Source organism: Chanodichthys erythropterus, chromosome 10 (assembly GCF_024489055.1).
Source record: "Chanodichthys erythropterus isolate Z2021 chromosome 10, ASM2448905v1, whole genome shotgun sequence".
NCBI lineage: Eukaryota > Metazoa > Chordata > Actinopteri > Cypriniformes > Xenocyprididae > Chanodichthys > Chanodichthys erythropterus.
The window spans coordinates 37,873,540-37,887,354 of record NC_090230.1 but is presented as its reverse complement, the minus strand read 5'-3'; the positions used below and the strand labels follow the sequence as shown (position 1 = coordinate 37,887,354).

At 36.4% G+C, this 13,815-nt stretch overlaps 3 protein-coding genes across 5 annotated transcripts in view; 1 reads left to right on the top strand and 2 right to left on the bottom strand.

The window, feature by feature from the left end:
- The window catches only part of igsf5a (immunoglobulin superfamily, member 5a), a 31,333-nt gene extending 30,028 nt beyond the window's left edge, over window positions 1-1,305 (bottom strand). Inside the window, exon 1 of one of the 2 annotated variants that reach the window (XR_010896179.1) lies at window positions 1,265-1,305. The gene's annotated coding sequence lies outside the window, so the exon portion shown is untranslated. The remainder of the gene's footprint in view (window positions 1-1,264) is intronic. The other variant, XM_067397628.1, reaches the window with a different exon arrangement.
- Window positions 1,306-2,177: 872 nt separating this feature from the next.
- Window positions 2,178-12,454, top strand: mipepb (mitochondrial intermediate peptidase b). 2 transcript variants are annotated; one of them, XM_067397612.1, is made up of 19 exons: window positions 2,178-2,467; window positions 4,743-4,916; window positions 5,000-5,088; window positions 5,174-5,260; window positions 5,787-5,850; window positions 5,936-6,118; window positions 6,307-6,463; window positions 6,589-6,637; window positions 6,721-6,781; window positions 6,894-6,946; window positions 7,029-7,182; window positions 7,287-7,364; window positions 9,917-10,121; window positions 10,313-10,422; window positions 10,518-10,592; window positions 11,474-11,590; window positions 11,673-11,794; window positions 12,017-12,090; window positions 12,169-12,454. In XM_067397612.1, exons 1-19 carry the CDS (start codon window positions 2,339-2,341, stop codon window positions 12,252-12,254), a joined length of 2,067 nt encoding a protein of 688 aa, XP_067253713.1. In that variant the 5' UTR covers window positions 2,178-2,338; the 3' UTR covers window positions 12,255-12,454. The 2 variants fall into 2 exon arrangements, with proteins under 2 accessions (XP_067253713.1, XP_067253714.1); XM_067397613.1 differs by lacking the exon at window positions 5,174-5,260.
- A 589-nt stretch (window positions 12,455-13,043) lies between these two features.
- rps25 (ribosomal protein S25) overlaps window positions 13,044-13,815 on the bottom strand; it is a 1,854-nt gene continuing 1,082 nt past the window's right edge. The window contains exons 4-5 of the mRNA XM_067397629.1: window positions 13,190-13,288; window positions 13,044-13,105 (exon numbers count right to left, since the gene is read on the bottom strand). Of these exons, the coding sequence (XP_067253730.1) occupies window positions 13,194-13,288 (95 nt within the window). The 3' untranslated portion in view covers window positions 13,044-13,105; window positions 13,190-13,193. The remainder of the gene's footprint in view (window positions 13,106-13,189; window positions 13,289-13,815) is intronic.

The window sequence follows — 13,815 nt, the reverse complement described above, 5'->3', positions numbered from 1 at the left end:
GTTTCACACTTAATTCTTCACCTTAATTCTTAATCCTTTTGCAGTTAACATGTCTTCTCCACCTGTTTTTGTCTGACTCTGCTGACCCAATGAGCGTTTCACTGTCCAGTGGTCATGCCTTAACTGCAATTTCTAGTATTGCATTAGTATTTCATCCTTCTCATGAGCATTTAATCATTTTTGACTTTTCAATCTGAGTTAAATGTCTTTTTTTTTGGCTCATTTTGCCTGTAAAAGAAAACCTGCCTAATAATTCAGCACACCTGAATATAAGGCGTTTTTCATTTCCAGCCTTCGTGAACAATTATATATCACTTTTAAATGATTAAATACAAAATCAATAGTAGTTATTAAGTTGAATGTGGTTTGGAATTGCCAAGATGTGCCTAGAAAATCAATGTACCTAATAATTCTGCACGCACTATATATATATATGACCTGAGATATAAATGAGATGAGATCTCTGCACATTCTGCTGCAGTATTGTATTCATTGTATTTCATAGAATACCATTGTATTACTCAGGGTTATTATAGTTAACTAAAACTGTAAAAAAAAACAACAACAACAACTCATTACTTGAAATGAAAAACTGAAATAAAATAGAAAAAACTAAGACTTATTTGTATTACTCATTTTCATTAAGTTTAAAATCCAATATTAACAATTTTTAACTTAAAATATGAATAAAAGTATTATAGGATCTCAGTGATAATAACACTGGTAGAACATGTTAATACCATACAACTTTTTGTTAGTATCTGTTTTTGGTGCATAATTTGCCCTTTTTTTTCTCCTTTTTTCATGATTATTTGTCTATGTAGTAGTTTCATTGGTGTGAACTATATGTATTTTAGGATCCACGTAATACATTGATTCAGCTGTATGCAGCATATGGACTCTTCAAGTATAATTAAAACCTGTATTCATTTGTTGTTTCATGTCAAAATAACTTATTTTATAGCTCAAATGATGTTTATTTGGTATGGTGAGTAATCATTCTACACAATTATTTGCAGGTTGTATTTTGATGAGTCTGACTGTACTCTGACCTCTCACATCTGAAGGTTTTCTTATTTTTATCATATAAAAGTCATTATTACATGTTGTCATGTGTAAGGATGTAAGTGCAATACCTATGATATCTATAACTGGTCTATTCAACTACTTTATCCATTTGATGTGATATGAAAATGCACACGTACAAAATCATCCAAATTTTTATGTTATTAGTCAAACACATTTTTTGTACTGATGTGCGTACCTTAATCACCGAATCATATGTGAGGCAGATGGATTTGAGCTCACAAACAGCACCTGTTGGTATGGGAAATGACACAAACAGTCACTCTGTTCCCATGCGAAAACAGAAAAACTGTATAATACTGATCAATCGATAAGCAGTTGCCCATATGATTTTAACTCAAACCCCCACCCAAACTTTCTTTGACTGTGATGACCTAGACAATGTTTGTCATTAGGGTTTTGTTTATATTTGAACACACTTCAGCTTAAGGCAAGGGAGTGTCTGAGCTGTGTGTTTGGTGCCACATTCCTGCTTTTTCCAATGTGGGTTTGTAAAGCTAATGTTTTTTTTAGCTAGATTCCCTTCTAACAATTTGTCAAAGAGATGGAAAACAAATCTAATTCACTTTGTAAAAACTAAAAAAGTAAATAAGTGAACTTGTCTGTCATTGATTTGACTTGCACAAGGCATCTGACAGATCAGCTAGTGGTGGCTTATGACTCTTTGGCCAGCAACGTTATGCGATCATGTAATCTTTTAATATTCAGACTCTGAATAGAAATTAATTCCACAAGTGACTTAAACCTGCCATAAACTCAAAATAACAAATCTTAATCTTCGTGTGAAACATTTTCACGAGTCTATTAATGAAGAACAAGGGCAAGCCGACCTTTTGTTTCCTGCTTTGGATGGATTTATTTACTCTGAGCTTTACGTCACACATTATTTACGCACACTTTCGTTAGTGTATGATGTAAAAAACAAGCCCGAATTAACCCTAACATATCTGCACATAACTGAATAAATTTTTAAAATATATCCATATAAAACATTTCTGCATTATATTTCTTTAAATGAAGCTTTTACGTTTTCATCGGTGATTATAGAAAGTGCTGAAGTGAAACCTTACGCGGATTTTTCACATAAGAGGTGAAATCCACAGCTGATCTCCGCGGATTTACAAGCTGGGAAACTTTAGTTAATTCGAAATGTTTGCATAATACTTTATAAGAGCCGGACTGGCTGTTTCATAATGCGTTTTCTCAGGGGTTGATGCTGTAATGTTTCGTAGTGTTGTGTGTGATTTCAGTGATGCCCTGCGTGCGGCTCTTGCTGCAGCGCTCTCACGCGCTCTACAGACGCACTGTCAACACATGGTCAGCTGTTGGAGCAGCTTTTAATGTTCAGCACCAACGACTGGAACATTTGAAGAAAAATGTGGTGAGACTTCTATAATATATTATTTAAAAAGACATTATAACATATACTATTGCTTTAACGGTAAAAAATAATTTAGGTGTACAACACCTGTGTTTATATGTTTTTTTTATTGGTTACATTGTTTAATGATTATAACATATTAATCTGTGAATCTCTTTTTTACTCTCTTTCTCACATTTATATTATACAATACACATAGTTCCAAAGCTGCTTCACTGTAATAAACAGGAAAATAACGATCTATGATGCAAACTTCTGCTGTAAATCAGCTCTACAGAAGTAATGATTCAGCTGAAGGCAGTTCAGTGTTCAGTTCAATAACTGTTTAAAGTTCTTCAGGTATGAAATGAGTTCAAATAAGCTATAAGCAACTCTACAGAAGATAATAGAGTCATTATTCAGCTCAAGTCAGTACTTTGTAATTACAGTAATTTCGAGATGACAACAAGTGACGTTCTTCTCGGACTGGGAATTATGTGTTATTATAGCAACACTGTCAATGCCTAAATTAATCTGCAGCAGTCAGATGGTATAAGTTCACTGTAAAACATTTTCATGATTTGTTATCACAACATTTTTTCTTTTGTCAAATCAACTAGATAACATACGTTTTTGAGTTTCTGTTGATTAAACCAATCACCTTCATTGTATTAACTCAAAATTTAAATTTCAATGAACTAAACATTTTAAGGCAACCAGGTAACTTACTTTTTTAAGTTAAAGGGTTAGTTCACCCAAAAATGAAAATGATGTCATTAATGACTCACCCTCATGATATTTAATATTTAAAATATTTAAGATATTTTAGATTTAGTCCGAGAGCTTTCTGTCCCTCCATTGAAAGTGTTTGTACGGTAGACTGTCCATGTCCAGAAAGGTAATAAAAATGTCATCAAAGTAGTCCATGTGACATCAGTGGGTTAGTTAGAAGTTTTTGAAGCATCTAAAATACATTTTGGTCCAAAAATAACAAAAACTACGACTTTATTCAGCATTGTCTTCTCTTCCGGAATCCTTTCCATTGAATTGATTCCATTGAATTGATTCCATTTAATTGATTCCATTGAATTGATTCCATTCCATCCTTTCATCTGTCGGCGTCGGTAATGCACTTTTACGTTGTTGTTTTTGGCGATTAGGACATCCACGACATGTACACTTACACACCATTTTAAAAAATATAGCAATACCAAAATACAAACAATGTAGAATAGCTTGAATGCGTCTCCCTCAGACTGTAAATGAAGCTCGGGCGCACCAGATAACACATCAGCAGAGTCACTGCAGAGTCGTGAACCTGGATTGACAACAGACCTGGAAGAGAAGACAATGCTGAATAAAGTCGTAGTTTTTGTTATTTTTGGACCAAAATGTATTTTCGATGCTTTAAAAACTTCTAACTAACCCACTGATGTCACATGGACTACTTTGATGATGTTTTTATTACCTTTCTGGACATGGAGAGTCTACCGTACAAACACTTTCAATGGAGGGACAGAAAGCTCTCGGACTAAATCTAAAATATCTTAAACTGTGTTTCAAAGATGAAAGGAGGTCTCACAGGTTTTGAACGACATGAGGGTGAGTCATTAATGACAGAATTTTCATTTTTGGGTGAACTAACCCTTAAAACCAACAATACATTTTTAAAATGTATAGGAGCCTTCAGAAAATTCTCAGCTTACAAGTTGTAATTATGAGATCTATGAGGACGTGAGTGCTTTTTAGAAATTGAAATCTCAAAATTACGACATGGTGTGAACGCCTTCAATTTGGTTCAGTAACAGTGTTGAATGTCGATGTTGCAGAATTCGTCAATTATGAAACAAAGTCAAATATAGCACAGCTATAAAGCTGCTGTGGTGTCATCATCATTCAACTTTTGTTATCATCTGATAACAAAAAAAATCTGGTAATCGCAGTCAAATTGATAATATTACTTAATATTAAGTGCTTTATAATCCCCAACTAAGCAAGCCAAAGGCGGCGGTGGCAAGGAGCCTAAACTCCATCAGGTGACAGAAATGGAGAAAAAACCTTGGGAAAAACCAAGCTCAGTCGTGGGAAGGCGGCAGTTCTCCTCTGGCCAAATGAACGAAAATTGTGTGATTATGATTCCAGGCTGCATCATATTTGCAGATTGTGGACTGATATCATTTAAATATTTTTATCGAACTCCTTCTGCTTGAAAATCGGGTTTTAGCATGACTACAATTGTATTGACCTTATTTTGCAGTGTGAAATGAAAGTATGTTTCTTTCCTCTCTATTCTCAGGGTCTGTTTGGAGTATCAGAGCTCAGAAGTCCTGCCGGTTTCCAGATGGCTCTGTGTCAGGCTCTCAGGGAAGCAGAGTTTCTGGTCCACAGGGCTTGCACACATCCTCCTGGTGCCGTCACTGTGGAAACCTTTGACCAGCTGTCTGACAGCTTATGCAAAGTGGCAGACCTGGTAAACTTCATTGTGTTGGTGTAATGTAAACTGTGATTCTTGTTAGGCGTCTGTTAAATCTCAGCGTTTTGTGTTTGTTGCAGGCAGATTTCATCAAAGTGGCTCATCCGGATGCTGCGTTCCGGGAGGCAGCGGAAAAGACCTGTGTTGATATCGGAACTGTTGTGGAAATGTGGGTATTTGTCATCTGGTTTCTCTGGTTTTAACGCTTAACAATATTTTTATTCTGTGTGTGTATGTGTGTGTGTTTGTTACAGACTCAATACAAATGTTGATTTGTGTCAGAGCCTGAAGAATTTGCTGGAAAACGAGGCTGTTTTGGCCACACTAGACCCAGACACAAGGCAGGTTTTAATAGATTTTAAAATGTAATTTATTCCTGTGATGACAAAGCTAAATTTTCAGTAGCTATTAATCCAATCTTCAGTGTCACATGATACTTCAGAAATTATTCTAATATGCTGATTTGGTGCTGAAGAAACATTATTATTATCAATAGTGAAAACAGTTGTTCAGGCTTGAAGGCACAATATGTAAGATTTTTAGATTAAAAATCCAAAAACCATCAAGCTACGCCTTTGTTTTGAATAAGTGACATCTAGTGGTGAAAATTACATATTGTGCCTTTAATGTTTTTGTAGAAACCTAGATATTTATATATATATATATATATATATATATTTTCAGGATTCGTTGATGAATAGAAAGAACAAGAACAGCATTTATTTGAAATAGAAACTTTTTGAAACTGTATAGTTGTCTTTACTGTCACTTTTGATCAATTTAATGCATCTTTGCTGAATAACAGTAGTAATTTCTTTTAAAAAAAACTTACAAAATGTAATGTATATGGTTCTATTGATGGTTTAGGAGAGTGGCAGAGCTCTTCATGTTAGATTTTGAGATCAGTGGAATACATCTGGATGAATCGAAGGTGAGAACAACTCTTTAAGCCCAAAATACAAGCCTGTTTTAATGTCATCAAACTGATTATAATCTTTCTTTATGAATCCTCTCAGAGGAGCAAGGTTGTCGCTCTGAATGTGAAGCTACTGGATCTTTACAATGAGTTTTTGAGTGGCTCTCAGCTTCCAAATGCCATAGAGAAGCAAGTTCTACCAGAGCACATCCGCCACTGCTTCTCTATAGACGGGAACCGCGTTCAAATCGGTGGCTTGCATGCGGACTCTCCTAATGAGCTGGTGCGTATGATCAAATGATTCTGTTTACTTGGATACCATCTGTTTGTTTGTTGCTTGAGCTTATTAAAGGTGCACAGAAATCTGTCATGTCCTTGTGATGTGACATGCTATTGGCTGTTTATGCAAGCTGGATAGCAAGGTATGCTTTCAACTGCATGTTCAAGTATCCTTTTTCTTCCCTCTGGTAGGTGCGGGAAGCTGCGTATAAAATCTTTCTGTACCCCAACACTAGTCTATTGCTTTGTCTGGATGAGCTTTTGGCTTGTAGACATGAGCTGGCAACGTTAGTGGGCTATGAGTCATTTGCACACAGGGCTTTGAAAGGAACAATGGCTAAAAACCCAGGTAAAAATGGCTTTTAATCAGAGCATCATCTGCTGGCTATTGTCCTCATAGCTACTTTTGTGTAAACGCTGCAAGTGAAGGAGCAATGAAAACAAATTTGTAAACGAATTTGTTTGTTTTTGCAGAGAATGTGATGAAGTTTTTGAAGTTGCTGACAGAAAAACTCTCTGACAGGTATGTTTCACACTAACTGCTATTTGTGAATCAGAGTCTTTGATGTGTTGTAAAGCTTGCTCTGTTTGTTTGTCATAACACAGAACATCAAAGGACTTCATGATGATGAAAGAAATGAAGAAGAAAACACACTCAACAAATCCTGTAAATGTTTATTTTGTGCACTGGATTTGTTTTGGGAACATTGTTTTCCCCTTTTTTTCGTTAGCATCACAAATGCAGACAGATTTCCTAAATATTGTTTTTCACATTTCAGGAAGTGATGCCGTGGGATCATGCGTACCTCAGCGGTGCCATACGAACAGAAAAGTAAGGCCATTTTCATGCATACATCCCTCTGAATAAGCCATCTACTTCGTGTTTATCCTCATATTCGCTCATGTACCTGTAGGTTTAACATTGATCCCAGCGTCTACAGTCCGTACTTCTCTCTTGGTGCTTGCATGGAAGGACTCAACCATCTCTTCATGCAGCTTCTGGGCGTTTCTTTCCAAACGGTGCAGCCGAAGATGGGTGAACTGTGGAGCGAAGATGTTCGAAAGCTGGTGAGCTGCTCTCCTCCATCTTCGTTTACTCAGTTTTCAAAATCAACCTTCATTTACAGATGTATTAATGCAGCTGTATTTACTGTTTCTTGTGCTGCAAACAGGCCTTGGTCCATGAAACAGAGGGACTGCTGGGATACATCTACTGCGATTTCTTCCGTAGACCTGATAAACCTCACCAGGTACACCTGTCTGCTCTTGACTGATTCTGTACAATGCTGATATACACTAATAGCATTTTTCCAATGCGTGGTACAACTCGACTCGGCTTGTTTCGGTTCGGTACGACTCGGCTTGCTTTACTTTCGGTTTGCTTTTCCACTTCAGTTAGTACCGCTTCAAAGTGGGTGGGATTATAAACTAATATATAAACCACCTTTACTGCAGTGAATCCGCTCGTCGGCTACAAACGAGTCTGCATCTCATCTACTTACCACGATACAGGCATTTATTTTTTCAAGTTGCATGCAAAGGTCATTTAAAGCAAGTCATTTAAAAAAGGTTGCGCAAACAAATTATACTGCGGTGGCTGTTACAGGCTATTTAAATCTAGCAGGTTTGGTGTCTCATGTTTCAGATCCAATGACGCTGGTAGTGACGATTCTCTCTAACCAATCAGTGATCTGCATTGTTTACACATCACATTTAATATCAGTACGGCATGCTTGGAACCTCAACCGAGATGGTACTATTTAAAAGAGCTGTACCGTTCCGTACCAAGCAGTCCCATGCAGTGGAAAAGCGGCAAAAAGTGAGCCGTATCGAGCTGTACCGAACCGTCCCATGCATTTACGTTTTTCGCATACAGCCAACAAGGGTCCTCGTTCACACGGACGATTGTTAAAATGATCCTTGTTCACACAGTTCCACGAAAACAACTAAAAATGCTGTATTATGCTGCCAGGCCAGTAGTTGGCGATGTCACTTTGTAAAGAAGCAGTATGTGCCTGACTGGACACGTAATGCGCAAAAATAAGTTGATTTTAAATTTCATGGCATCAACACATCTCAAAAAAGTTGGGACAAGGCCATGTTTACCACTGTGTCGCATCCCCTCTTCTTTTTATAACAGTCTACAAATATCTGGGGACTGAGACGACAAGTTGCTCAAGTTTAGGAATAGGAATGTTGTCCCATTCTTGTCTAATACAGGCTTCTAGTTGCTTAACTGTCTTAGGTCTTCTTTGTCGCATCTTCCTCTTTATGATGCACCAAATGTTTTCTATGGGTGAAAGATCTGGACTGCAGGCTGGCCATTTCAGTACCCGGATCCTTCTTCTACGCAGCCATGATGTTGTAATTGATGCAGTATGTGGTCTGGCATTGTCATGTTGGAAAATGCAAGGTCTTCCCTGAAAGAGACGACGTCTGGATGGGAGCATATGTTGTTCTAGAACTTGGATATACCTTTCAGCATTGATGGTGCCTTTCCAGATGTGTAAGCTGCCCATGCCACACGCACTCATGCAACCCCATACCATCAGAGATGCAGGCTTCTGAACTGAGCGCTGATAACAACTTGGGTTGTCCTTGTCCTCTTTAGTCCGGTGTCCCAGTTTTCCAAAAAGAACTTAAAATTTTGATTCGTCTGACCACAGAACAGTTTTCCACTTTGCCACAGTCCATTTTAAATGAGCCTTGGCCCAGAGAAAACGCCTGCGCTTCTGGATCATGTTTAGATATGGCTTCTTTTTTGACCTATAGAGTTTTAGCTGGCAACGGTGAATGGCACGGTGGATTGTGTTCACCGACAATGTTTTCTGGAAGTATTCCTGAGCCCATGTTGTGATTTCCATTACAGTAGCATTCCTGTATGTGTTGCAGTGCCGTCTAAGGGCCCGAAGATCACAGGCATCCAATATGGTTTTCCGGCCTTGACCCTTACGCACAGAGATTGTTCCAGATTCTCTGAATCTTTGGATGATATTATGCACTGTAGATGATGATAACTTCAAACTCTTTGCAGTTTTTCTCTGAGAAACTCCTTTCTGATATTGCTCCACTATTTTTCGCCGCAGCATTGGGGAATTGGTGATCCTCTGTCCATCTTGACTTCTGAGAGACACTGCCACTCTGAGAGGCTCTTTTTATACCCAATCATGTTGACAATCGACCTAATAAGTTGCAAATTGGTCCTCCAGCTGTTCCTTATATGTACATTGAACTTTTCCGGTCTCTTATTGCTACCTGTCCCAACTTTTTTGGAACGTGTAGCTCTCATGAAATCCAAAATGAGCCAATATTTGGCATGGCATTTCAAAATGTCTCACTTTCAACATTTGATATGTTATCTATATTCTATTGTGAATAAAATATGTTTATGAGATTTGTAAATTATTGCATTCCTTTTTTATTCATGATTTGTACAGTGTCACAACTTTTTTGTAAACGGGTTTGTATTTAAAATTGTTGTAATATTTACATAAACTTTACAATATTACTAAATTTTTGATTTACAAAAATGTAGTCTTGATGAGTGTGTCTTTCAAAAACAATAAAAAAAAAATATATATATATGTATGTATCTATCTATATATATTTATTTATATATATATATATATATATATATATATATATATATATATATATATATATATATATATATATATATATATATATATATATATATATATATATATATATATATATATATATATATATATATATTTTTTTTTTTTTTATATATAATTTTATTTTATTTATTTATGAACATACTGTTGCCCCTGTATGGCAGGACTGTCACTTCACCATCCGCGGTGGTCGGCTGAGGGATGATGGTGTTTACCAGCTGCCAGTTGTAGTGCTGATGCTGAGTCTACCTCCACCCAGCGGCAAAACCCCATCTCTGCTCACCCCCTCCATGGTGGAAAACCTGTTTCATGAGATGGGACATGCTATGCACTCCATGTTAGGCAGGACACGCTATCAGCATGTCACAGGTCAGAGTTAACTGCATAATTAAAAGAATATTCAGGGTTATTTAGTGATGATTACTACATGTACTAATTTATACTCCTTCAGTCTGTATAAAATGAATGGAAATTGTTTACTTTACATATAACAAATTTAATTAACATGGCAAATAACTGCTAGTTTGACCTGTGTTTGATTTATTTATGTTTAAATAAAGGAACCAGGTGCCCCACAGACTTTGCTGAAGTCCCTTCTATTCTGATGGAGTATTTCGCCTCAGATTATCGGGTTGTAAGCCAGTTTGCACGTCACTATCAGACTGGAGAGGTGGGTTTGTGCACATACCTGTTTCAGAGATCTCTGTATCTGAACCCCATTAGAAGAACTGCATGTTGATTTAACATGTCTTTTGTTCCCTCCAGCCCCTCTCAGAGAGCCTGGTGTCCCATTTATGCGAGTCTAAGAGGGTTTGTAATGCTGCTGACACTCAGCTACAGGTACTGAAGACAGATATACTGCTGTGTGATAGAGAACTATTGTGCTGGGATGAAGAATGTCAGAGCTTTATTGAATCAGGAGTAATTATGATTATCAGCTATAGTTGAGAAATTCTAGCAACCTTAACCCTTTAAAGCCTGACATAACAGTCGTCAAACTGAGCAAAAATATACATTTTTTTGTGCAGTTGATGATATTTACATGGCCATAAAGATGAAATTTTGATAGCTTGTAATGTAAGTCAGTGAGATTTTAGAACAGTATAGCAGACTACTTGAATAAATTGCATATAAATATCAGCTGTCACTCTATATCTCCCAATAATGTTTTAGTAAATTAATATTTATGATCAAAGATCTGTAGTTTTTATTGTGGGGATCAAAACATATAGGAGTTCATTCAGGTTGATTGGGACACTTTTCCCAGTCATTTTAATGGCAAAGGGTGTCCCAATCAACCTGAATTCACACTAATGCAGTGCGATACAACGATGATTGAGAGGTGGACAAATAAGCGTTCATCTCACACACATTTGAACTTGATATTTATGTATGGATAATCAAATGTTCAGTATGAGTTTATCTTGAAATATTACTACTAATAAAAATGTGTTCTTTCATTTACTTTAAAAATCAGTAAAGATTTCCAAGTTAGAAGACATGTGTACCACAACCTGATGGGGGACATTTTTAAAATGATAATAACAGGCCTTTTACTTGCTAAAAAAAAGTATAAATTACCAATAAGAGGACAAAAGGCATGTAGTACATTGTTTGTTTTTCAGCACGGTTTTGATCATGTTGATACATTAAGCTTTATTGGGTTAAAAGTCTACTAGTTATAGTCATTTATGTTTTTGGCTTAATTCTTCTCTTTACAGATTTTCTATGCAGCTTTGGATCAGGTTTATCATGGAAAACCACAATATAGATCAACCACTGACATCCTCAGAGAAACACAGGAGAAATTTTACGGGTTACCTTATGTTTATGACACAGTGAGTTGCAGGATCACAGATGTTTTTTTACCTATAATGTTTAATATAAATTGCTTAGCCTACATTTTCTTTTGTGATGTAGGCTTGGCAGCTGAGATTTAGTCACCTGGTTGGCTATGGTGCGAAATATTACTCCTACCTCATGTCCAGAGCGGTTGCCTCTATGGTCTGGAGGCAGTGCTTTCTACAGGACCCCTTTAGTAGGTTAGTGTAATGCCATGCTCATGCCATTTAGGACATCTTTGTCATGTGCGTATTTTTATTTGGTAGAAGCTGAGTGCACAAATGTACATTAAACTGGTACCCAGGGTGACTGGAAATACTTTGTTTTCCTTATTTTTGTTCTTTTTACATTTAATAAAAGTAGAATATTTTATGACTAGGGTTCACTATTAAAATGTACAAATTGAGCAGTATCATTTGCAGAATGATGGGAGAGCGTTATCGCAGAGAGATGCTCGCTCATGGAGGTAGTAAAGAACCTATGCTGATGGTCCAAGGTAATTAAAACTTGTAATATTAACAGTAACAGTTTTAATTTCCAAGTAAATATTCACAGACTCATTTTGTATCCTCAGGAATGCTACAGAAGACCCCTACCATTGAAGACTTTGTTGATGCACTAGTGCTGGACCTCGATGCAAATTTAAAATCTCCAGTTTAGTAGACCATCATAAAGGTCTTCATTTTTTTCAGTCTCATACACCGGATATCACCTCACTTTTTCCCAATGTCTTGCTGCCTTTTAAGCCTTATTAAAATGTGAAGAGATATGAAAATATGGCATTACTTTTGTGCATTAGTTGCATTTCACAATAAATATTTTGTGTAGAAGTTAAGTGAACTTAAGCACACTCGACATCAAATCAGCACCTACCATCATTGAAGATGTGCAATACACTGTTAAATGTCATTTTATCAAAGTGATATTTTCGCAAAAATAGATTGTGTTCATTAAAATATGCCATGTTCATCTAATTATTTGTACTTCCAGACACTAAAAATACTCAACCATATACAGTAGATAAAAGAGGTTTAAGTTGTGTGGCAATTGAGGCCTGCTTGCCTAAAACTACTTAATCTCAACCATTTTTAAGTCTTGAAAAGATTACAATCTATCAGATTATGATCTGGGCAGCATTTCCCAAAAGCATTGTAAGCCTAAATTGATCGTAGCTCCATTGGTTTCAATGGAGCTACGATCAACTTAAGCTCACGATGCTTTTGGGAAACGCTGCCCTGGTCTATGTAATAATTGGGAGGAATAAAGCTTGGTTTTTAGTAGCTTGTTCAAACCTCAGATTCATAAACGCCACCATCCCATCATAATCAGACCCATTAAAATAAATTTCACACAGATGTCCTCAAAATTGTGTAAGGATTCTGATTAGCACAGATGCTCATACGGTTGATACATATTCACTTTGTTGATGAAGAAATGCACAAACACGAGTTCCATTTTGTGGTTGTTTATTTACCTATACAAAAGACCATAAACACAAGCCAAGGTGGAATCTGAAAGAGAGATGAATAAACATTCAATAAAAGGAATCCAGTAGGTGAAAACATTAAAAATTCTCTATTTAATTTGATAATCACCTTGTTACGCCTCCTTCTCTGGAGCTGCCTCATCTGTGCCCTTGGTGTTTCTGGTGTAGATCACCTGAGCCCTGTGCTTGGACACCAGCTTGATCAGACCTGACAACAACAAACGCCACTCCATCATGGATTCATAATGCACACACTACAATGCATCTCTATGTGCCGAGTTCAATGTGCATTTGCGATCGCAACGTGCACTAGGTTTGCTTTATTTACACATTTCACATAATTTATAACTTTTGTGGATGCAAGTTTACAGCAATTCACCAGTTATCAGCCAAAAACAAAGCTTGAGGGGTTTGAAACTTAATGTATGCTTAATTGGCATACATATTATAAAACAATTATTGTAATCAAATTTTTTATTTCACAGTAAAATTTTATCTTTCAAATATTATAACCGTCTTTTATATTTAGTTCAAATTACAAGTATTGTCATTATAAATGCTTTCAATCTAACAATATGTTAATAATTAACTTGTTTTACTAATAAGGGGTTCAACTGACAAAGTTTGGAAACCATTTTGCCACAAGAAAAAAAAAGTCATGCTTTTGTAAATCATAATTATGTAGAAATTGACAGTCATTTTTATGATAAAGTTGAAATTGACAGTCAGTTATGA